General features: G+C 42.4%; 2 protein-coding genes across 4 annotated transcripts in view; one reads left to right on the top strand and one right to left on the bottom strand.

Annotated features, from left to right (window-relative positions):
• mylk4b (myosin light chain kinase family, member 4b) overlaps positions 1-24,539 on the bottom strand; it is a 185,530-nt gene that overhangs the window by 153,868 nt on the left and 7,123 nt on the right. The gene's annotated exons all lie outside the window — the stretch shown is intronic.
• wrnip1 (WRN helicase interacting protein 1) overlaps positions 15,311-24,539 on the top strand; it is a 56,272-nt gene continuing 47,043 nt past the window's right edge. The window contains exon 1 of the mRNA XM_041183352.1: positions 15,311-15,963. Within this exon, the coding sequence (XP_041039286.1) occupies positions 15,325-15,963 (639 nt within the window). The 5' untranslated portion in view covers positions 15,311-15,324. The remainder of the gene's footprint in view (positions 15,964-24,539) is intronic.

Consider the following 24,539-nt stretch of genomic DNA (forward strand, 5'->3'; position numbering starts at 1 on the left):
TGTGTAAAAACAGGATAGTTTTAATGAGAAATAGAAACAGATAGTGCTGGGAAAACTCAGCAGGTCTGGCAACATCCATGGAGAGAGAAACAGAGTTCACCTTTTGAGTCCAACGTGACTCTTGTTCAGAACGATGCTGCCAGACCTGCTGAGTTTTTCCAGCATTTTCTGTTTTTATTTCAGATCTCCAGCATCTCAGCGTTCTGCTTTTATTTTAGTTTAAATGAGAGATTCATTCAGACTGGAGGAAGCAAAACAGCTCGAGTCCCAAAAGCAGCAAAACTCTGGTGCGTAATCTGGATAGTTTTCTGGAATAATGGGAACCCTGGGAAGTGGGAGCGGCGGGTAGAGCACAGGAGAATTGTGGCTAATTCCACACTTGTGTGGGTGACATCGCCAGTAGGTATGGTGCCCAGAAGCCAGCCTGATTGACAGGCTTGTTTCCCAGTCAGCAGGGGGCAGTCTAGAGGAGGCCACAGGACCAAGATAAGCTTGTATCCCGATTAAGCAGCAATCCAATCTGGAGGGAGGGAAGGGCAATCTGGGGGTGGAGTCAGATCTTAGAGGTGTTGGGGGGTTGGAGGGTGGGGGGGATGGCGGGGGGACGTGGGTGGTGGTGAGCTGGATCCCCAGGACTGCTGGGAGGGCTCCATCCCAGTTGTGAGAGGCCAATCCCGTTGGGGTCATAAATTGGAGACTTGAGGGATCATATTTGAACGTGATGTATATTTGAAATGTCCTCCCCACCCCCACGCCACCATTCCATTAAAACCGGAAGTGGAAGGTATTGGAAGGGGGTTTGGGATCAAGATTCAGACTTTTATCACTTTAACCCCGCTCTCCCCCAACCTAACCCAACTCTGCCCATATTTGGAGGTTAAAATGCCCCCAGTGTGTTTGTGAGTCAATAAGTGAATGGGCCACCTTAGCTTTAGGAATGAATAATGAGCCTGAATTAGTCAATAATCTAACAGAAGGGGACACCTAGCTGATACGAAAGTACAATCAATGATGGACAGGAAAAGTCCCCTGGTCCATCCAGCCTTTCTAACAGGGACCATAAAATGAAAGAATTATATCTTGGGTTTCTGAGTGAGATGGGTGAACCACTAACCAAGGTTTTAAATTTAGGCAAAACTGACTTTGGGTGGATGAGTCAAAACCTGACTTTGTAAACTGGGGAGAGCTATTCATGGATGAACAATACGGGTATTCAAAGAAGGACTCAGTGGTCTTTGGGCTGTTCCCAGGATGCACACCAAAACAAACTTCAACTGCTTCTGGAGGAACATTAACTCGGTGAAAGATGGTCTTCGGCATGCCGAAACTCGCTGGTCTTCCAGCGCAAATAACTGTCGGTGACCGCATGCTGCAAACTGACAAATTCCTAGATCCAGGACTATGTGCTGAAGACACACTAAAGCTTGGGGCAGCTGCCTCAAAGGCTCAATGGGGAAAGGTCACTGTCTAAGCCTCTCCACCCATACTATAGCAAGGGACCAGAAACTGTGTAAAACCTCTCGGCTGTATGCACCAGAGAAAGTTTAACATGAAATTGTAATTTGCTACAATGCAGAAGGAGGCCATTCAGCCCATCGTGTCTGCACCGGCTCTCCAAACGAGCATTTCACTCAGTGCCATTCCCCTGCCTTCTCCATGTAACCCTGCACATTCCTTCTTTTCAAATAATCATCTAATTCCCTCTCGAATTCTTCGATTGAACATGCATGCTTCCACCGCACTCTCAGGCGGTACGTTCCAGGCCCTAACCACTCGCTGTATGAAAAAGTTTTTTTGGGTATCACTATTACTTCTTTTACCAGTTGCCTTAAATCTGTGCCCTCTGGTCCTCGATCCTTCCGCCAATGGGAACAGTTTTCACCTGTCTACTTTGTCCCGGCCCCTCATGATTTTGAATACTTTTATGAAATCTCCTCTCGGCCTTCTTTCCTCCAAGGAAAACTGTCCCAGCTTCTCCGATCTATCTTCATAACTGAAGTTACTCATCATAGATATGCATTGTAAACACAACCTGTATTGACGAGTGTGGTGAAGCAGCTCATGAACTGTATTGAAAGAAACTGTATTGCACTTTATGTAAAGTCAAATTTTAACTGTTACATTATGCACTTTTATAAATTTTATGGAGAAAGTATAACTTTTTCGAAAAAAAATTTATTTCACAAGAGACAAGGCCTATACAGATTTTTTAAAGGCAATCGTCTTTATATGTGTAATTAAACAACATTAATCAACAAGGGAAGTGAAAGAGTGTAAAGCTAACAAAAAGGATTGTGAGATTTGAAAAGTTAAAACGTTTGAACGCCATTTCAAAAACTGATTTTGTTACACTAAAATGAGGTCAGCCCCAGGTGCAAACTCTTGCTACTTATGGATGACCAAGAAGCAACTCATGGTCACAATAGACAAGGCCTTTGCATGCAGGCTGATTGTCCAGCATCAAGAATGGACAGAGGAACATCCATTTTGCAACCAGACAATACTGTTGGAAATGAGATTCTTAAATTTTAAGAGTCAATTCAAAACTGCTGACAGAAAGTGTCAGGCTTTGGCCTAATTAACAAAGGGGGCTATCAGATAAAGCAATTAAGAGATTGTGGAGACCCTCCAATCTGACGATAGAATTACATAGAATTTACAGCCCAGAAACAGGCCATTCGGCCCAGCCAGTCCATGCTGACATGAGCATGCTCCACTTACATTTCCTCTCATCTGTCCTCAACTAACTTTGTTAGCTATAACTCATTCCTTTCACCTTCATGGGCTCATCCTAGATTACCCTTGACTGCACCTATGCTATTCATCACAGCTACCCTCTGTGGTAACAAGTTCCACATTTCCACCAACATCTGGGTAAAGAAGTTCCTTCTGAATGTCTGGGTAAAGAAGTTCCTTCTGAATGATATATTGGTGACTTTATATTGCTGGCCCCTAGCTTTGCTGCTCTTCACAAGTGGAAACATTCTCTCTGCAGGAAGCTGGATCCAACTGACAAAGTGACAATAAAGAGATCACAGAAGCGGTGAAGCTGTTGACAAACAAAGTGATTAAAAAGAATTCTTGAACAACTGAAATGTGAAACAAAGGGAACATCATCCAAAAACATGTCATCACGTTCCATAGGCTGAGTTTTAGTTCCAGGTACCAATTCTGACACAGGCCAAATTCCGGGTCAGGAAGTGGTAGCCCTGATTGGGACCCTGGAAGTTTTCAAGGAGACAGCCAATTAACAGGACCTCTCCAGGAGCTCCATCCAACTGAGGACAACAGGTGGTCTCCGCAGCTGCAAGGGCCAACGGGAATGTCTGAGGCTGTGGGCTCCAACAGCTCAGCTGGGAGAGGAGGTAGGGGACCACGAGTGTGCCTCAAGATGGAGGAGACCTCTGAAGATCGTGTAAAAATAAAATGTGGTCGCAGCTGCCAAGCCCTCATGATGGATGGAAACCCCCATCCCTCTTCCCCCAGCACACAGCCCCCAGCCCCCACTATTTCTGATTTGTCACACTGACATCTCGATGAATAGAAATTTTCTTCAACTAAATATTGGGAAGACTGAAGTTATGGCCTTCGGTCCCTCCCATTAACTCCATTCCAAAGCCACCAATTCCATCCCTCTGCCAGACATCTGCATATGGCTGAACCAGATTGTTCATAACCTTGCTGTCACATTTGACTCCAAGATGATCTTTTGACAACTTATCCACTCCATCACCAACACTACCTCCTTCCACATCTAACATTGTCAATCCTGTCTCTGCCTCAACTCATCTGCTGCTGAAACTCACATCCAAACCTTTATTACCTTTAGACTTGACTATTCCAAAACTTTCTTGGTCAATCTCCTATCTTCCAGCCAGTATAAACTTGAGTTCATCTAAAAGTCTCATGCTTGTGTCCTAACTCACACCATCAACCCTGTTCTCACTGACTGACTTTGGCTCCTAGTTAAACAATGCCTCCATTTTAAAATGTTTTTCCATGTTTTTAAAACCTCCTATGGCCTTGCCCTTCCCTACCTCTGTAATCTCCTCCAGCCCTACAACCCTCCAAGATATCTGCACTTCTCTAATTCTGGCTTCTTGAACAGCCCCGATTTTAATCACTCCACCATTGGCGGCTGTGCCTTTACCTATAGGGGTAGGTCAATGGCAATTAAATAGCTTGTCATCTGTCTGTTCACGTGCACTTTCTGGCGAGATGGTTATCTGCTTAATCCTCTGGTTGCAGATAAGAAGTCAGGGAAGTAAATTTATTTGAGAAAGAAGTCTATGTACCTTCACCAGCAATAAAGTTTATGAATAGAAAAAAGATTAATAATAAAATAGCTCACAGCTGAATATCTTATTACATTATATTTAAGGGCCAAGGATCTGGAGAAATCAACAAAACTCAACATTGCAGTTTAAGGGTCTGGAACATACAGGGCTAATGTGGAACTGAGTACAGTGCCGCCCACAATGTGATGTAAGAAGGCACATGACCCAGGCGTCAGTGTGACATTGAGCAGAGACGTGTAAAGACCTAACCATGGAGACAGCTCCTAGCCTGTACCCTTTACTGTACATGTGTAAATAGTTCTAGTTGTTAATAAAGACTTACAGCTACTGAAGATGACGAAGACTTCTTTAAGAGACACCATTCTGTAGCCAACAGCCTCCCAACAAACATCACAGTGAACAGGAGATAAGTCACCCATTCCTTGTTTTCAAATCTGACAAGGATTTCTCACTCCTCGGTCACAGGTCATTTTGAAGTGATGGCAAAAATGATAACTGATGGTTTTGAAAGTCTTCATGATGATTGAAAAGAACTTGCACGTCAGATAAACCTGTTGAATCTTGGAGTGGATGTTGGAAAGGCTATTAAATTGCAGGAGGAAATACATACCTGAAGGAATCTATAGTTAGTGAGTTGAGACGAGTTAAGAGGTAAGGTAAGGTATGCTGCAGTGAATGTGGAGTTGACTGAAGTAATGTCAGAAAGCTAGGCTGAAATCTTCCATTCTGGATGTCTAAGTTTGGTGGCGGGAATGGAAGTGGAGTGATTTCCACTGGGGGTTGCAGGGTGACTGACCATGTGCGATCTTGCATATGTATCCACAAGGAGCTCACCTATTCTCGCAGGAGGGCAAGGCAGGGAGTCATCGCCTTTACCTCCTGGGGTCGAAAGTCCAGGAGCCATACATAAAGGGCACCCGGACAGCCTGCACTGTCCCTTCCACCTTTGCCCAGCGCTGCTCCACCATTCCCTGCTAATCCTTCCTCTCTTCCTTGGTGATCCGATCTCAAGCATAGACTGGCATTTACAGACACCCCCCAAAGAAGATAGTGCAGTGGCAATTCACTGTTAATCATGGAAGGGGTCTACTGCACCAGGTGCACACCACTTGTGTTGTGAATGTGAACGTTCTAATTTATCTCTGGTTCCAGTAAGGAGGCTTTTTAATGAGCGTGTATGAAATTCTAATGCATACAAAAGGGCTTCCCAATATTGTTTGTAGGAAACTCGGCCCACCTTTAACCCACCTTTAAAGTTCCGAGAACATAACTGCTAAAGCACATCCCACCATCCTTTCCACTGCTGGCAGGACCAGGAGATTCTGCCTGTAGTCACAGTTAATTGGTTAAATGATGAGAGAAGTATGGGATTGGTTAAGGAAGTCAGCTAATGAAATTTGGTAAAATTTGGAAATATCTTGTGAATCTTTCAGTTGCACTATTAAATCTACTGCAAGAAGTAATCTTGTAGATGCAGGTACTCTGAAAGAAGCATCACAGACTACACAAAGGAATCATATTAACACTTCATACATGAAAGAACAGGCAACCAAAAACGGATTGGCTGTTAAAGAGTTACATTAACTTCCTTTTAGCAAAAACAGTTTTTTAACTAAAAACGTAAACAATATTAAACAGAAATGTTACCTTTCATTATAAATTAGTACACCACAGTCCAGTTTCCACACACCAAACGTCACACCTCAAAGATGCAAAGCAATCTTAAAATCGATAAAGGATGGGTAAATATTGACCAAAATTCAGAAAGTTACAATTTACCAGTTTTGAGAGGGAGAATCTCGACGTCCGCTCACGTGATACCTAAGGACAATTACTTGAGTTGACCTCACCTAGAATCATAGGCAGCTAGAACTACTGGGGTTCCCAGGAAATACTTGAGCAGCCGTATTAAAGGTCATAGCCAATCCAGCAACTTGATATCAAAATACACTCCAGACCACAAACTACTCATGAACAAGCACTACGAGATAAGCTAAAAAAAAATGTTGGATAATTTTCAACTCCACCCCTGGCCTGGAACCTGTGGAGTGAATCACTTTGTCCTTTAGAGAATTGATGTACCCAATTTTCTATTTGTTCCATTGATTTCAATTAAATGAAAATCGGACCAAATCTACAGTGTGTGGTCGATCCATTCCACCAATTTACAATTCAGGTGATGATGTTGAACCAATCAAATTTCTCCAGGGTTTATCAACCCGAATGAACTCTATTAAAATATCCAGTTCTGCAGAAAATATTGATCCTTACTCATAGAGCGGTTGTATTCCCCATGAAAAGCTTTTCTTACTGAGGCCTACTCATGGCCACAAGACTGAAACTCAATTTGAGGTACTTGGCTGGAGCTTGAAATACTGGGTGGTACTTTGCCAAGCATTTTATCTGTAAATGCTAATGTCCTTCCCAATTGACTGCTGCCCACGTCAACTACAAGAATTGTTTCCCTTCTTAGTTCTGTTGAAGGGTCATTCGGACTTGAAACGTTAGCCGTGATCCTCTTCGCAAATGCTGCCAGACCTGCTGAGTTTTTCCAGGAATTTTTGTTTTTGTTTTGGATTTCCAGCGTCCACAGTTTTTTGCTTTTGTCTCCCTTCTTCATTGGCTCCAGAGTGCAGTTAAACCATGAACTTTCAGATTTTATCGATATTTATGTAGGTATTTATCCAAGATAAATTCTAGAAATGTTATGATAGGCAACAACCTGCAGCTCACGGAGCATGCCAAGGTTTTTTGATCTGACCCTCGATTTGTAAGTTATAAAAACAGACTACAACAGGAAACCAGCTGGGAATCTTGAGGATTTTTTTTGCCTAAAAAACATGCAGTTCTGAAATTTTTGTACGCTAATTTTTGACTGCAAAAACAAATTTCACACAGGGGTTAATTATACATTTCCCATTCAGTCTCACTGGTAAGTGTGAATTTCTTTAAAAAAAACAATTAATGCTGAGATTCAATAGCGATTAAAACCAATGCAAGTTTCAACATGATAGCTTTATATTTTGGTACTGTATTTTAAATAGTCACAACACTTGCCTTTCATATTTCTAGAGAATTGAAAAACAATGCCCTATAGGCATATGTGTTTATGCATCTCTAATATCTATTTATGGCACTCCAATGCAGTACTGAGGGAGTGCTGTATTGACAGAGGTGCCATCTTTCACATGAGATGTTAATCTAAGGGCCTATCTGCCCTCTCAGTTGGAGGTTAAAGATCCCATGGCATTTTTCAAAGAAGGAATTATCCCCGATGGCCTGGCCAATATTTATCCCTCAATCAACATCACAAAAACAGTTTCTTTGTCCATTATCACATTGCTGTTTGTGGGAGCTGACTGTGCGCACATTAACTGCCACATTTCAAAAATACACTTCAACAAATACTTCTCTGGCTGTAAAGTGCTTGCAATATCTGGTGCTCATGAAGAGTGCTATATAAGCACAAATCTTTCTTTCTTTATGTGTTTGCCTAGCTACTGGGGGAAAGGTATGTATTTACTTCTAGGAACCAACCAAAGAACAACACTTCTTTTCAACACTTTATTCATAAAATTTGTAAAATTTTACAGAATTACAGAACAGTTTAAATGCAACATTAAATAAAATGCAATACAGATTTGTTTCTTTCACACAGAATCACAGTGCAGAAGAGGCCCTTCGGCCATCGAGTCTGCACCGACACGTGAGAAACACCTGACCCACCTACCTAATCCCATTTACCGGCAATTGGCCCATAGCCTTGAATGTTCTGACGAGCCAAGTGCTCATCCAGGTACTTTTTAAAGGATGTGAGGCAACCCCCCTCTACCACCCTCCCAGGCAGTGCTTTCCAGACCGTCACCACCCTCTGGGTAAAAAAGTTTTTCCTCACATCCCCCCTAAACCTCCTGCCCCTCACCTTGAACTTATGTCTCCTTGTGACTGACCCTTCAACTAAGAGGAACAGCTGCTCCCTATCCACCCTGTCCTTGCCCCTCATAATCGTGTACACCTCAATCAGGTGGCCCCTCAGTCTTCTCTGTTCCAACGAAAACAACCCAAGTCTATCTGACCTCTCTTCGTAACTTAAATGTTTCACCCAGGCAACATCCTGGTGAATCTCCTCTGCACCCCCTCCAGTGCAATCACATCCTTCCTATAATGTGGCGACCAGAACTGCACACAGTACTCCAGCTGTGGCCTCACTAAGGTTCTATACAACTCCAAAACGACCTCCCTACTTTTGTAATCTATGCCTCAATTGATAAAGGCAAGTGTCCCATATGCCTATTTCACCACCCCAGTAACATACCCCTCTGCCTTTCAATAGAGTACAGGCATGGTTCCTTAAACATACAGCTCAGTTTTACAATTTACATTTCATTTAGAACTAGTACATAAACCTCGAGGGGTTACACATGGGTTCCTCAGGCCCTCAGTGGATGATGGCAGGAAAACTCTAGATTGTAGCCTATCCCCATTGAGCCCTTGCAGTGGCTGTCCTCTTTGGTACATTCTCAACACCTAGTCCTGGACCTTGGAATGTGCCAATCCATAACACTCAATAGTGAGCAACTCTTTGCACTGAAAGACCTTCAAGCTTCAGGCAAGCCAAAGAGCATTTTTCACAGCAATTTCTTTTTATTCTTTCATGGGATGTGGGTGTCATTGACAAGGCCAGCAGTTGTTGCCTGTTGCCCATCGCTAGTTGCCCTTGAGCTGTGTGGCTTGCTAGGCCATTTCAGAGGGTAGTCAAGAGTCAACCACATTGCTGTGAGTCCAGAGTTACGTGTAGGCCAGACCAGGTAAGAATGCAGACTCCCTTCCCTAAAGGACAATAGTCAACCAGCTGGGTTTACATGTTACCTTGAGAGTGTGCATGAAGGGTCTGGCAGGAAGACCCCTTCTCACCACCAGCCAAGCTACATCTTGACGCTTGTTTTAAAGCTCTGGCAATGAGGCATTCTGTCAAATGACTTTGACAGTCTTATCAGGGAATCATCCAATAGGATCCAACATCTTCTTTTCTCACAGGTCCTTGAGGATGTAACAGATCACAGCATGATAGATTTGTGGTGAAAGGTGTATTTCTGTACAAACCTTTCCACGAGGTGCAAGGTGGTACAGCATGGTCCAGCTGAATGGAGCTTTCCACTGCATTGTGGCCAGACCGATCCTTTGCAACACCGGGAACAGACAGACCCTCAGAGTATAGTGACACTTCACAGGATCACAGAATTGTTACAGTGCAGATTGAGGCCATTCAGCCCATCGTGTCTGCTCCAGCTCTCTGAATGAGCAATTCACTTAGTGCCATTCTCACATCTTCTTGCCATAACCCCGCACATTCTTCCTTTTTGGATAACAGTCAAATTCCTTTTTGAATGCTTCCGTTGAACCTGCCTTCACCACACTCTTAGGCAGTGCATTCTAGACCTTAACTATTCACAGTGTGAAAAAGTTTTTTCTCACATCACCTCTGTTTCTTTTACCAATTACTTTAAATCTTTGTCCTCTGATCCTCAGTCCTTTTGCGAGTGGAAACAGTTTCTCCCTATCTAGTCTGTCCAGGCCTCTCATGATGTTAAACACCTCTAATATATCTTGTTATGACACGTGTCATGAAGAGATACTAATGTCTATAATGTTAATGAAAATTATTTTTAAATTGGAATTGTAGTAGGGTCCATGTCTATGTCTGTGCGTCTCTGTGTGACTTAACTGGATTAAAGCCAGTTAGTCTGGGTGCTTTGATGTATAGTAGTTTTGAGATCTTAATTAAATAAATGTAAGGAAGTTAAAAGGTAAAGTGTAAATTTGCATTTGTTGCATAAAACATTCAAGAGTGGGGTAAATTCTTACACCTAGCTGGGAGGCGCCAAAACACTGTATTTATATCACTAATAAAATTGGTGGAATGAAAAAGATTTGTTAGGAGAGGTAAAATTTTAAAACCAAGTAATACAATGGAAAATTTACATTCAAAGCAGAAGCTAGGTATAATCCTTGGATTCACTTAGTTCTTTTGAAGGGTCATGAGGACTCGAAACGTCAATTCTTTTCTTCTCCGCCGATGCTGCCAGACCTGCTGAGTTTTTCCAGGTAATTCTGTTTTTGTTTTGGATTTCCAGCATCCGCAGTTTTTTTGTTTTTAAACAGAAAGGAGTTTGTGTGTGTAAGGGCGAGGCATTTAACACTTAACCAGCCCGTAAGGCTACAACTGTGTCTGCAAAGGAAGCAAATTTCAAGGAAGCTCATTTTGAATTCATAAGGTCAAACACGTTTTGCCTGATGTCTATTTAAAGTCTATGGTTTATTGTTGCCTTGGTGGAGATTTACCTGGAAATGACTAATTTGGGGATTTGTTTAAAAGTTATTATGCTAGTAATTTGTAGACATGTGTATTTGTTTAATTTGTTGTTAAACTAATAAACATTTAATGTAGTTTCATATAAAAAATCTCTTTAGGCTTGGTGGTTTTGTTCCTGAATTCAGAGCTGCATCTCAAACATACCAATTGAAAATATAGGTAATGACAGTTATTCAAGTTTACCCCTGGGATTTAAACAGCTCAGCCTTTACCAGCTATAGTGTCATGACACGTGCAGATGATGTGTGACTGGCAGATCAAATTCACGAGGGAAACTTGATCACACGATCACAACGATTTTACAATTTGTATTTTATTTCGAGATGCGTGCCCTGAATTCAGAAGTAACAAATTCACCAAGACTCTAGAAAGTTTTTAGAAAACTAAATTAAACATTTATTAACAAAAGAAAAGATTTCAAGTGCGTACATAGGTCTACAAATTACTACTATAATTACCCCTAAAACCCCTAATTAATCTAGCTTCCAGTTACAGCCCCCATTAAGGCAATGGTGAAAAAAAAAACAGATCCAGGCAAGTCAACACAATAGAATTACCTGGAAAAGCTCAGCAGGTCTGGCAGCATCGGCGGAGAAGAAAATAGTTGATGTTTCGAGTCCTGTCGAAGGGTCATGAGGACTCGAAACGTCAACTCTTTTCTTCTCCGCCGATGCTGCCAGACCTGCTGAGTTTTTCCAGGTAATTCTGTTTTTGTTTTGGATTTCCAGTATCCGCAGTTTTTTTGTTTTTAAGTCAACACAATACCCTGGTCAGTAGAATTCAAAGTGGCTTTTCCCAGCTTCGATTTCTGTAGATAGCAGCCTTAATGCACAAATACTGGAGGCCATTCACACTTCTGGTAGATCTTACAATGCCTTCCTTGACACATAGCCTCCTCCTTTATACACACTTCTCCCTTTTAATGCAAATTCCATTGTTCCCATTTGGAACAAATGAAACAAATTGTCTTTGGCACTTTACCTTTCTCATAATATAAACCTTTTCATAGTGCTAATACTATCAGTATCCTTTGGGAAAAATAAACATACTCCTTGGACTTCTCTGGCTAGGTGTAACATCATACCATCTCTTTGAAATTCAAAGTACCCTGATTTATCTAAAAATGCAAATTCCCTTCACCTCACATTATAAAACTTCAGCCATGTTTATGTATTTTAGCATTTCAAGCCTAGCTTCTTTTGATGAGTCAAAGCCTCCAGACCAGCTGTCTCCAACTCAATTAAATCACACACATATGCACACACACATACAGACACACACACACAGATGAACTATCCAAACCCCCCTATTAACCTACTTTCACAATAAATCACAATAATGTTATGAGAATTATTATACTTTCGTGACAATCTTCACTACTGAAGTTCCTCATTCCTGGAACCATTCTCGTGAATCTCTTTTGCACTCTCTCCAATGTCTTCACATCCTTCCTAAAATACAGCACCCAGAACTGGATGCAATACTCCAGCTGAGGCCAAACTACTGTCTGATACAAGCTAAACATAACCTCTTTGGTCTTGTATTCTATGCCCCTATTTATAAAGCCTAGGATATTGTATGCTTTATTAACCACTTTCTCAACCTGTCCTGTCACCTTCAATGACTTATGCACATATACAGCCAGATCCCTTTGCATCTGCACCCCCTTTAAAGTTGTACCCTTCATTTTATATTATATTTCCAAACACCACTCCTGAACATTATGGCTTGCTCTTGCTTCGATTTACATTGTCTCTCGTGTCCTGTTCCAACTGATTGCAAATCAACAGTGGACCCCAGCAGCAAGGGAGCAACTTTGTGCATGTACAGGGACGCTGAGCACCTCCACTGCCTGGGATCATCAGCTCTCTTTTGCTTAAATCCTCCTATATGGACTCAACAAAAGGTTTGCTATAATACACATATAAAACAGAGGAGGGAGGAAAGCCTTGCCTGACTCCAGATTTGATCTGAAAGTTTTCAAATTCCCACCCATTGATTGAAACTGGACTATTGATGCTTGTGTAGAGCAATTGGATCCAATTGCGGATTCCTTCCCCAAACCCACTTTTGGAGATCATGTCCATCATGTAGGTGTGTGATATTCTGTTAAAGACCTTCTCCTGGTCCAGGCTGATGAGACAGGTGTCCACCTATGTCCTGTACATAGGCAAGCATATCCATGTGTGGTGCGATGCTATCTTTCTGCCAGGTACAGTGCAGGTCTGATCAGGGTGGATCATCAACTTCAGAGCAGACTTGGCCCAAGTGGTGATGACGTTGGACAGAATTTTGTAATCCACATTAAATAGTAAAATGAGCTCTCAATTTTTGACCTCTTCACTCTACCCCTTCCGCTTCTAGGGTGATGATGCCTTTCCTCTTGACTCTGACAACAATCCAGCCAGAAGCATACTCTTAGATAATTCCTACAGCTCTTGTCTAATCCAGTCCCACAGAGTCGAATACAACTCAGCCGGTAAGTTGTCTCTTCTGGGAGTTTTACTCATCTCGAAGGACTTGACTGCCTTTGTCAGCTTGTCCAGGGCTAGTAGTTCATCCAGAGTCTCCCATGTAGTGTCATCTAAAACCTCCATGATACAGAACAGGTTGTACAGGGAAGCCTCTTGCTGTCTTTGGGCTCAACGTGTACAGCCCAACATAAAAGTGTTTGCGGATCCTTAGTATTTCTGACTATGATGATGTTACCAAACTGTCCTCATCCTACAGGCTGCTGATTACTAGGCTCTCTTTGTGGAACTTCTGGAAGAAATGTGAGCATATCTCACCATGCTTCAGGGAGCAGACTCTGGACTGGAAGATGATCTTGAAGGAAGCCTAGGCAAAGAGCGAGGCCTGCTGGCACTTCACCTCTTGGAGGTCCTTCCTGACATCGACCACAGCAGAAGTAGATTCTGAATACTCTTCTAGAGTAAGGATATTTACCTCTGTCTCTCTTTTGCCTTTTGAACACTTTTGAGGATGAAGAACCTCTTGATGATAGCTTTTCACTAATGCATCAACAACGCCCAAAAAAACCCACTTATTTCGTCTTTGCATAAGTTTGCTACAAACTCCTTTCCAAATTATTTTACTGGAGATTCCCACTCCCATTCAGCTTTCCAGTCCCTTACAAAAACATGGCCTCAAGTTCACAATGAGCAATAGTGCAGAAGATCTTGTAAAATTATAATAAAAATGGTACATACATGCTTTTCTTGTCTGTCATGTCACACTTTTCTGTCACAGTTAAACAAAGCCAAGCTTATTCTAGCCAATGCATTTCTTTCAACACATAGATTTATTTCATTGACCTTTGAAAAGGAAAGCCAGTCATTCAGAATGCACATGGCACTTCTCAATTGTCACAGAAGTCAATAAATCCTGCAGCCTATGACTTTAAAGAAGCCTTTGCAACCATCCCACTTTAAGAGAAAGACTGACATTTCATCACGGGCTCTGATTTATGGATGAATAGTAACTACAATTGTTCTTAGCGGCTTACAAGAACTCACAATTACTTGAGCTTCCCAGTCACAAGAGGTTTAATGACAGTAGTTAGCAATGGTCATAAGGGGACAGAAAACTACGATTATATTTAACAGTCGATCATCACAGTGGTGCTCCAAACCCATTAGCAACATTACAGACAATTTACTAGTATGCATTGGAAGTTCAAGAATGGGTGCCAATTACATTATTTCCTGGCAATCAATTTTATATTACTTATTAAATCTACAGGAACTACAATAAAAGCATTAATCATGGAGTGTAGTAATTTTGTACGTTTTTTTTATATAATCTTCAGAATTGTCAACCTAAACGGAGTTGGTGTACTTGGTGACCGCTTTGGTGCCTTTGGAGACGGCGTGTTTGGCCAATTCCCCCGGCAGCATGAGGCGGACGGCGCTCTGGATCTCCCAAGCCAAGGTGGTGCGGCACTTGTTGTAGTGAATGAGGTGCGATGCCTCGGAGGCGATGCACTCGAAAATGTCAATAACGAAGGAATTCATAACACTCGTGGCCTTGGACGAGATCCTGGTGGAAGGGTGGACCTGGGTCAGCAGCCTGTACACCTAAATGGAATAGCTCTGCTTGCGAGATTTTCTCCACTCCTTAGGCGGCTTCTTGGTGACTTTAATCAGCGACTGTTTCGACGCCCTTCGTGGCAGCCGTTATTTTGTACGTTATAATGCACTACCAAATAATGCAATTTAATTATATTGATTGGGTTCACACTACTGGCACCTAAGTTACACTTCAATCCAGATAAATAAGTAGATTACATTCAAGGCTCAAAATCCATTTCGAGTTTCCAATGTTTTAAATATACCTCAATTATATCAGGGAGGTTATTTACTGTCAATGCTTCAGCAAATTTTCCTCAGTGTTTGTTATGCAGTGAGAACCACCAGTTTGACCAATGAACGTGACATTCATTTGCACTCTGCGAATTTATTGGTTAGGAAAGGAGAACTCATTCACACACAAAAAAACTCACCAAAGTTACTTTTTGGAGCAATTAAGCGGGATGGGATGTGTGGGGGCAAAACATATCAATAAATGAGCAACGTAGGGCATACAAAGAAGGGGAAAAAAAGAGGGAGGGGGATGGGGGGGGAGGAAGTGTGGACGGATGTCCAGGGTGAAGAAATGGCGCTGGATCAGAGGCAGGGGAAGCCAGTAGTGCAATGCCCCGTCTGCTCACAGGAGATGCAGAGCTTCAGGATCAATACCCACCTGGACCAGTGTCTGGGTCTCCGGCTGGGCACTGAGGAGGGAGGGGAGGCTGCTGCTGCTGCAGAATGCAACAGCGAAGGGGAGCCCGGCAGCAAGAGAGCGCGCTTGTCGCCGGCGCGGGGCGATGGAACGTTGCCCGGAGGTAGCGGGCGCGAGGCTGCAGCCGGCGGCGGCACCACCACCAGCAGCAACAGCAGCAGCAGCGTCTCCCCGGGACCGGCGCGGGGCGATGGAACGTTGCCCGGAGGCGCCCCGGCAACCGCCGCCCCGCTCTCCCAGCGGCCGTCGCCGTCGCCTGGTTCCCCCGGCCGGCTCGGGAGCTCGCCTACCCGGCCCAGCCTCTCTTCCCCCAGCCCCGCCGAGGTGCAGGACAAGCTGGTGTCGTTGCAGCAACTGGAGGCCAAGCCCCTGGCGGAGATCATGAGGCCCAGTGCCTTGGCCGAACTCATTGGCCAAAACAAAGTCTTGGGTGAAGAAACCCTCCTGAGGACTCTGCTGGAATCGCATGAAATCCCATCCATCATCTTGTGGGGCCCACCAGGATGTGGCAAAGTAAGTGTGGTGGTGATGACACCCATGGCCTCAATTAATTCCCTGTCAATACAACTTTCTCCTTGACTTCATTCATTTTACAGCAGGAGCGTCCCAGCTCTCTTTTTTTGGGGGGGGGTCTATTTTTGGGGCACTTGGATGTACACCGTGGGCCACACTGTAATCCTATTTGCACCTATCTCAATTTGCAGATAATATTAAATGGCCTGAATCGTCCTGCAAAAAAAAAATTAACAGCAAGTTCATTCCAATATTGATGTGCAAATTGGACAGTGAGTTCAGGTGAAAACGACTTACACCATGAGTTGCAAATCGCCAAAAGCTAGCTGGTTGACTGGCATCTCTCTGCTGTTGGCCTGGCGCGCACCCTAGCTCGCCCTCAACCTGCCCGTTATGTTTATATTTGCTGAGCTTCTTAAATTCTCTACAGAAGGTTAAGAGTTCCTACTGAGATGTGAAATTACCCTTTTTTTAAGGACGCAATAGTGAATTAGTTCCGAAGAAGAGTCATATTGGACGCGAAACGTTAACTCTGCTTCTCTCTCCACAGTTGTTGTCAGACTTGCTGAGTTTTTCCAGAACTTTGTTTTCATTTCAGATCACCAGCATCCGCAATATTTTGCCTTTATAATTAATGTAATGCCAGTCAATCTCTCCAGCCTAGAACTCACGGTGTACGTAGTCTTCACCTAAACTCACTGCCCAGCTTTTGAGTGTCATCCTTCCATGTTCAACCATAACAACATGGAGCAAGTAAATATAAGCCACACTGCTAGTTCCAAATTCAGCTCTGACCATCTTCATAAAGATGTTAATGTTTTTACTTCTATGTATTTTTCTTATTTTTCCTTTTTCTCTCTTTATTCAATCTTTCTTTCCTGATCTTTATTTCTATACCTAATATGACTCCAATTCACCCGTTCTAACTCCACCCTCCTCCGCTTCACCTGTTTCCTTCTCAACCCTTAAATCATTGGTTAAGGTGTATAAACTGTTGATCCCATTTACTAAGGATGCCCTGTTGCCAACACACTTTCAATAACTTAACTGTTCAAAAACATTTTGAGCTGAATAGTGCAGGAAATAGTCTAACTACTGGTATACGGTTCAAACTCCAGGAAGATTTGGGCCAGTAACTGTTCTTGACTCGTTGAGTTGGGATTTACGCAGAATTAGTCAACAGTTTGAGATCAGCCATTGTCAAATTTCTAGGTCTTTAAAATGTAAACAGAACACAGCAACAAGAAACAAACTATAAACATGTTGGATTTTGTGGGCTAAGGTTGCCAAGCTTACCAGGCTGCATATGACTCTTGGTTGCAAGTTTGGATATCCCAGCTTTGCAGTGATCTGTCAGCCCTTTTGTATTCTCTTTGCTGTCAGACCCAATAGCATCATATTGCTAGTACCCCCGTACTGACTTGAGAATGGTAATCAACCATAACAACATGGAGCAAGTAAATATAAGCCACACTGCTAGTTCCAAATTCAGCTCTGACCAAAACAAAATGGAGTTCTTGGCACAGCCATGTTCACCCACATCAGAATACTGATGAACTTTTAATTTTAGCGTGGTCAGGTGTCCCATTGGCTCTCTACTAATGTCTATTTTGTATATTAATCTTACGTCCGCCTGCACGTTCTGTCAACTTCTGCCATCATAAATTTTTATGGCTGCATTTTCAATGAAAACTATTTCAACTGTTCACGGTGTAATTAAACCTAGGGTCAGTGGAGTTGCCATAGGAGGGAGTTGGTTTGCATCAGCATTATCCATTAGAAATGTGGACATAGGAATTGATAGTGAAAATGTAAAAGTAAAGACCATAACTCTGAAACGGAGTGTTAATTACTTAGAACCATAGAGCAATAGAAAAGTTATGGTGCAGAAAGAGGCCATTCAGCCCATCGTGTCTGCGCCGGCCATAAAAAGGGAAAGAAGAAACGAGCCTCTCATTTTTAATCCCACTCTCCAGCACCTGGTCCATATCCTTGCAGGTTACAGCCCTTCAGGTGCATATCCAGGTACCTTCTAAATGAGTTGAGCATTTCAGCCTCAACCACCAATTTCGGCAATGAATTCCGGAAGTCCACCACCCTCTGCATGATAAAAGGTTTTCCTCATGTCCCCTCTATGACTTATGTAAGACTATGCCTTAAATCTATGCCCCATGGTAATTGACCCCTCAGCTAGGGGAAACAGGTCTTTCCCACACCAGATCAGCTAATTATACACTAAAAATTATGCATCTCTGTCCACTTCCATTATAATTTTCTTTTGTTGTTGATGTTTATAATAGACTTACAAGATAACCAGTTTCTATCTAAATTTGTTGTTAAGCTTTAATTATAACTTCTTGCTAGTAATGGTACTGAAGCACCTCAGCTAGTAATGGTACTGAAGCACCTCGGTTTTACATGTCCAGCTCATCAGTTTATGCTACAAAGAAACTCCTGAGCTTTAAACAGCTCTATTTCTCTCTTTGCCTTAAATTTATGTATGTTTCATGACTTACCTGTAATAGAAAATCAGTATATAAAAATAAGGACAGTATTATTTTAATATGGGGACTAAATTATGTTTTCCTCACTTCTGGATTTACGTTGTTGTGGTTTCACATCAGGAGCTGTCCTGATGTGAAACCAAAGCAATTGCAGACTGTTTTCTACAATTGGCCTCAAGCTGCTGCCACGAATTGACACCTAAATTAAACTATACAATGCAAATTATCTCATCAGTACAAATCTACAATATAACTAGCCTAGCAGATAATATATAGCATTGTTATTACAGGTGTGCTATCCACACACCCTGAAAGATATCCCACCTAGAAACGAATGATTATTTTGATTCGGTGCAATCCAAGTAACGGACAGTCTTGGAGCAGGTCACAATGTAAAATCAAGCCTCTGAAGCCTCTTGAATCTAATGTTGCTATATCACCGGTTTGGAGCTCAATATGGTTAGTAACAGATGCCAAGCTGATGGTAATACATTACACCATGGTGCATCAACTTACTGGAGGTTGCAGTTTCCTCCTCAGAATGTTCTGTTTTGTAACATGCTAGGCCTAAACCTGTTAGAGTGTTGTGGACCTCTTGATTTGGGAAGCTGTGTTAGTTGTATTGCTAGTCTAATCATGACTAGACATGCATAATCTAATCAACTACCAATTATAGAAAACAGCTAATTTTCATTTTTATTTTCATTGCCTTCAATGAATTTTTGAGCAGTGAATTTTACACCTGGCTGGCAAGTTGGAAGTCAACCCCAAAGTGAGCAATTAACTCTAACCTCAATCTAAAATTGGTAGATTTGTATTTGCAGGTCATCACAATTTTACAGAAATCCTTAATTGTTGACCAATCGATTTTGTTTCAAAAGTAGGTCATATGTTAAATGAGTAAATGCTGTGATCCATGGAAGTACTACATATTGCTCTTTTCCCCATTTCATTACCACCACAGGGGGAGGCAGTGGTGTAGCGGTATTGTCACTAGACTGGTAGTCGAGAGACCCAGTAGAATGCTCTAGGGACCTGGGTTCAAATTCCACCAGAGCAGATTAAAAATCTGGAATAAAAGGTCTAAGGATGACCATAAAATCATTGTTGATTGTTGTAAAGACTCTAGGGAAGGAAATCTGTAATCCTTACCTGACTCTAGACCCACAGCAATGTGGTTGACTCTTAAATGCCCTCTGAACAAGGGCAATACGGGACTCCCACACCCAATGAATAGTTAATGTTACAAGGACTGATTTGTTTTTTTCTTTAATTTCATGGAAGAATTATACAATATGCTGCCGAAGACAGAATTTGATACAGTCAAAATCATTGATCAATTCAGAATGGGTGTATAAGTGGCAAATTAATTTCAGTATAGATTAGTGTGCGGTGGTGCAATTTTGTAGGAGGAATAAAGAGGCCACTCATTCCTTAGCTGAATAGCTGTAAATGCCACATAAAACTTAGACTTAAGACATAGGAGCAGAAATTAGGCCATTCGGCCCATCGAGTCTGCTCCGCCATTCAATCATGGCTGATAAGTTTCTCAACCCCATTCTCCCGCCTTCTCCCCGTAACCTTTGATCCCCTTACCAATCAAGAACCTATCTATCTCGGTCTTAAATACACTCAATGACCTGGCCTCCACAGCCTTCTGTGGCAATGAATTCCATAGATTCACCACTCTCTGGCTAAAGAAGTTTCTCCTCATCTCTGTTCTAAAAAGTCTTCCTTTACTCTGAGGCTGTGCTCTCGGGTCCTAGTCTCTCCTACTAATGGAAACATCTTCCCCACATCCACTCTATCCAGGTCTTTCGGTATTCTGTATATTTCAATCAGATCCCCCCTCATCCTTCCAAACTCCATCGAGTATAGATCCAGAGTCCTCAAACATTTCTCATAGGTTAAGCCTTTCATTCCTGGGATCATTCTCGTGAACCTCCTCTGAACCCTCTCCAGGGCCAGCACATCCTTCCTGAGATATGGGGCCCAAAATTGCTCACAATATTCTAAATGTGGTCTGACCAGAGCCTTATAAAGCCTCAGCAGCACATTCTTGCTTTTATATTCTAGTCCTCTCGAAATAAATGCCAACATTGCATTTGCCTTCCTAACTACCAACACAACCTGCAAATTAACCTTAAGAGAATCCTGGACTAGGACTCCCAAGTCCTTTTGCACTCCAGATTTCTGAATTCTCTCCCCATTTAGAAAATAGTCTATGCCTCTATTCCTACCAAAGTGCATGACCTCACACTTCCCCACCTTGTATTCCATCTGCCACTTCTTTGCCCATTCTCCTAACCTGTCCAAATCCTTCTGCAGCCTCCCCGCCTCATCAATACTACCTGTCCCTCCACCTATCTTTGTATCATCTGCAAACTTAGCCAGGATGCCCTCAGTTCCTTAATCTAGATCATTAATGTATAAAGTGAAAAGTTGTGGTCCCAACGCTGACCCCTGCGGAACTCCACTAGTCACCGGCTGCCATCCTGAGAAGGACCTCCTTATTCCCACTCTGCCTCCTGCCTGACAGCCAATCTTCTATCCATGCTAATACCTTGCCTCTAACACCATGGGCTCATATCTTACTGAGCAGCCTCCTGTGCGGCACCTTGTCAATGGCCTTCTGGAAGTCCAAGTAGATAACAACCATTGGCTCTCCTTTGTCTAACCTACTTGTTACCTCCTAAAAGAATTCTAACAGATTTGTCAGGCATGACCTCCCCTTGATGAAACCATGCTGACTTTGCCCGATTTTGCCATGCACTTCCAAGTATTCTGAAATCTCATCCTTAATAATGGACTCTAACATCTTACCAACAACCGAGGCCAGGCTAATCGGCCTGTAATTTCCCGTCTTTTGCCTCACTCCCTTCTTAAACGGTGGGGGGGGGGTGGGTTACGTTAGCGATTTTCCAGTCCTCTGGGACCCTCCCTGACTCCAGTGATTCCTGAAAGTTCACCACTAATGCCTCCACTATCTCTTCAGCTATCTCCTTCAGAACTCTGGGGTGTAATCCATCTGGTCCAGGTGATTTATCTGCCTTCAGACCTTTCAGTTTTCCTAGCACCTTCTCCTTGGTAATGGCCACCATATTCACCTCTGCCCCCTGACTCTCTTGAACTTTGGGGATGTCACTCTTGTCTTCCACTGTGAAGACTGACACAAGGTACCTATTCAGTTCCTCCGCCATTTCTTTGTTCCCCACTACTACTTCTCCAGCGTCATTTTCCAGCAGCCCAATGTCCACTTTTGCCTCTCTCTTACCCTTTTTATATCTAAAAAAACTTTTGCAATCTTCTTTTATATTACTGGCTAGTTTACCCTCATATTTAATTTTCTCCCTCCTTATTTCATTTTAAGTTGTCCTCTGTTGGTCTTTGTAGGCTTCCCAATCCCCTTCTTCGCCACATTGTATGCTTTCTCTTTAGCTTTTATGCTGTCCCTGACTTCCTTTGTCAGCCATGGTTGCCTCGTCCTCCCTTTAGTATGCTTCTTCTTCCTAGGAATGAATTTTTGCTGTGTCTCTCAAATTACTCCCAGAAACTCCTGCCATTGCTGTTCCACTGGCTTTCCTGCTAGGCTCATCTCCCAGTCAATTCTGGCCAGCTCCTCCCTCATGCCTCTGTAGTTGCCTTTATTCAACTGTAATACCGTTACATCTGATTCCAGCTTTTTCCTCTCAAATTGCAGGGTAAATTCTACCATATTGTGGTCACTTCCTCCTAAGGGTTCCTTCACGTTAAGCTCCCTTATCAAATCTGCCTCATTACACATCACTAAATCTAGAATTGCTTGTTCCCTAGTGGGCTCCACCACAAGCTGCTCCAAAAAGCCCTCTCGTAGACATTCCACAAATTCCTTTTCTTGGGATCTACTACCAATCTGATTTTCCCCGTCTACCTGCATATTGAAATCCCCCATGATCACTGTAACCTTGCCTTTCTTACACATCTCTTCTATCTCTTGGTATATCTTGTGCCCCACATCCTGACTACTGTTCGGAGGCCTGTACATAACTCCCATTATGGATTTTTTTTACCTTTGCCGTTCCTCAACTCTACCCATACAGATCTACATCGTCTGACCCTACATCATTTCTTGCTATCGATTTAATTTAATTTCTTACTAACAAAATTAAACTTGCAGGGGAACTTGACAAACATTAGGCAACAGGGTGGTAGCCAATGCTAAAACTAAAGTCATAAAATGGGCCAAGATGCAGGTACCTGTCTTTTAAAATTAAGAATATAGATTAGTGCAGAAAGCCCAGCAATGACTAAGGTAGCAATAGTAATTGTGCGATTTGTCTAACAGTTAAACTGAAGTTTTACTTTTCTACCCCTTCATAGAATTACCACCAAGTAATCACTTCATTACCCATATGTTATCTGTATTTAGTATTAGATGCTAAGCGTGAGCAATTGGAGGAATATTTTAAATGTACTTACAGACAATCTTTTAAGTTTTGCCTTTTACATAGCTGATTTTTGTGGAGCTGTATTGATAGAATATCATCAAAACTTGACGCCTTGGCCTTGCAGTAGTATTGTGTTTCATGAGGCTTATTTTTATCGTTTTAATAGGTGCCGTTGATGGATTTATGAACTTTGCTAAACTACATATGTTCAGTTCATTTCCACTGATACAACGATACAGAAGCACTAGAATTTCTTCACTCATTGCTGCTAAATTATAAATGAATAGTGTATTTTATATTTTTTCAAATGTAGTTCAGGTAGAGATTTATGTTAAAGAAGGTAACTCTAAAAACATGTATGGTCTAACTGTTCCATTATGCTTTAATACTCAGGGTTGTGTTACGTGCTCATGTGTTCACCATAGAGTTTTAATTATTCCCAATGCCCAGCTCTGGTTTTTAAATAGTTATATATTCCATTGGCATTAAACAATGGAAATATTGAGCATCAATGATACTGTCTTTGTTTACAGTTTGTTTATTTTTCCAGTAACCTATTGCTTTTCAAAAGCTGAAGCTTATGTGAGGCAATCTGAAGGAAGTATTTAAAAGGACTAGAACTGCAACCATTTGTGTGAAGTACTTTACCCAGGATATTTCCAGGGGGATGTTTGATCTAACCATATGTCTTAAGTATCCAGTGAATGGTTGACATTCCATGACTCTATGACTGACTCTATGACTCAGTTAGACCAAATGGAAGGCATCTAAAATGTCCAATTTGGCTGACTTGGTCAATCTAATTAAAAGATAGTTCTGAGCAGCATCATTATATGAAGGGTTAAAGTTTGTCTTTAAATCCCCACACAATCAGTTCCTAATCTCAGCCACATTGTGGGAAGGATGAGAAGAAAGCTGGAATTGTTACTCGGCTGTCCTGCACCTTTAATTGACAAGGTTCCATTGGTGAAGCCTATGAGGGAGTAAGTCATTTTCTGGTCACAGTTCCTTCCTGATCCAGGAAGATAGGATTAGGAGTGGAGTTGAATGAAATTGAGAAAATAACTTATGGGAGCGGGGGTGGTGGTGGATGGATGATGGTAGTGTCATAAAAAGGAATGGTTAAACTTGTATCCTAATCACTACTAGAAGATTTTTTTTTTCACCATAAACCAATTTTTTTTTTTTCGTTCATGGGGTCTGGATGTCCCGAGTTAGGCCAGCATTTATTGCCCACCCAAATTGCCCTTGAGAAGGTGGTGGTGTGCTGCCTTCTTGAACAGCTGCAGCCCATGTGTTGTAGGAACACCCATAGTGCTGTTAGGAAGGGAGTTCCAGGACTTTGACCCAGTGGCAATGATGGAATGATGATCTAGTTCCAGGTCAAGATGATGTGTGCCTTGGAGGGGAACGTGCAGATGGTGGTGTTCCTGTGCAACTGCTGCTCTTGTCCTGCTAGATGGTAGAGATGTTTGTAAGGCGCTGTCAGTGGAGCCTTGGTGAGTTGCTGTAGTGCATCTTGTAGATGGTACGCATTGCTGCCACTGTGCATGTTGAAGGTGGTGGATGTTGAAGGTGGTGGATGGCATGCCAATCAAGCAGGCTGCTTTGTCCTAAATGCTGGCGAGCTTCTTCAGTGTTTTTG

The sequence above is a fragment of the Carcharodon carcharias genome, chromosome 3, assembly GCF_017639515.1.
Source record: "Carcharodon carcharias isolate sCarCar2 chromosome 3, sCarCar2.pri, whole genome shotgun sequence".
NCBI classification, from domain to species: Eukaryota; Metazoa; Chordata; class Chondrichthyes; order Lamniformes; family Lamnidae; genus Carcharodon; species Carcharodon carcharias.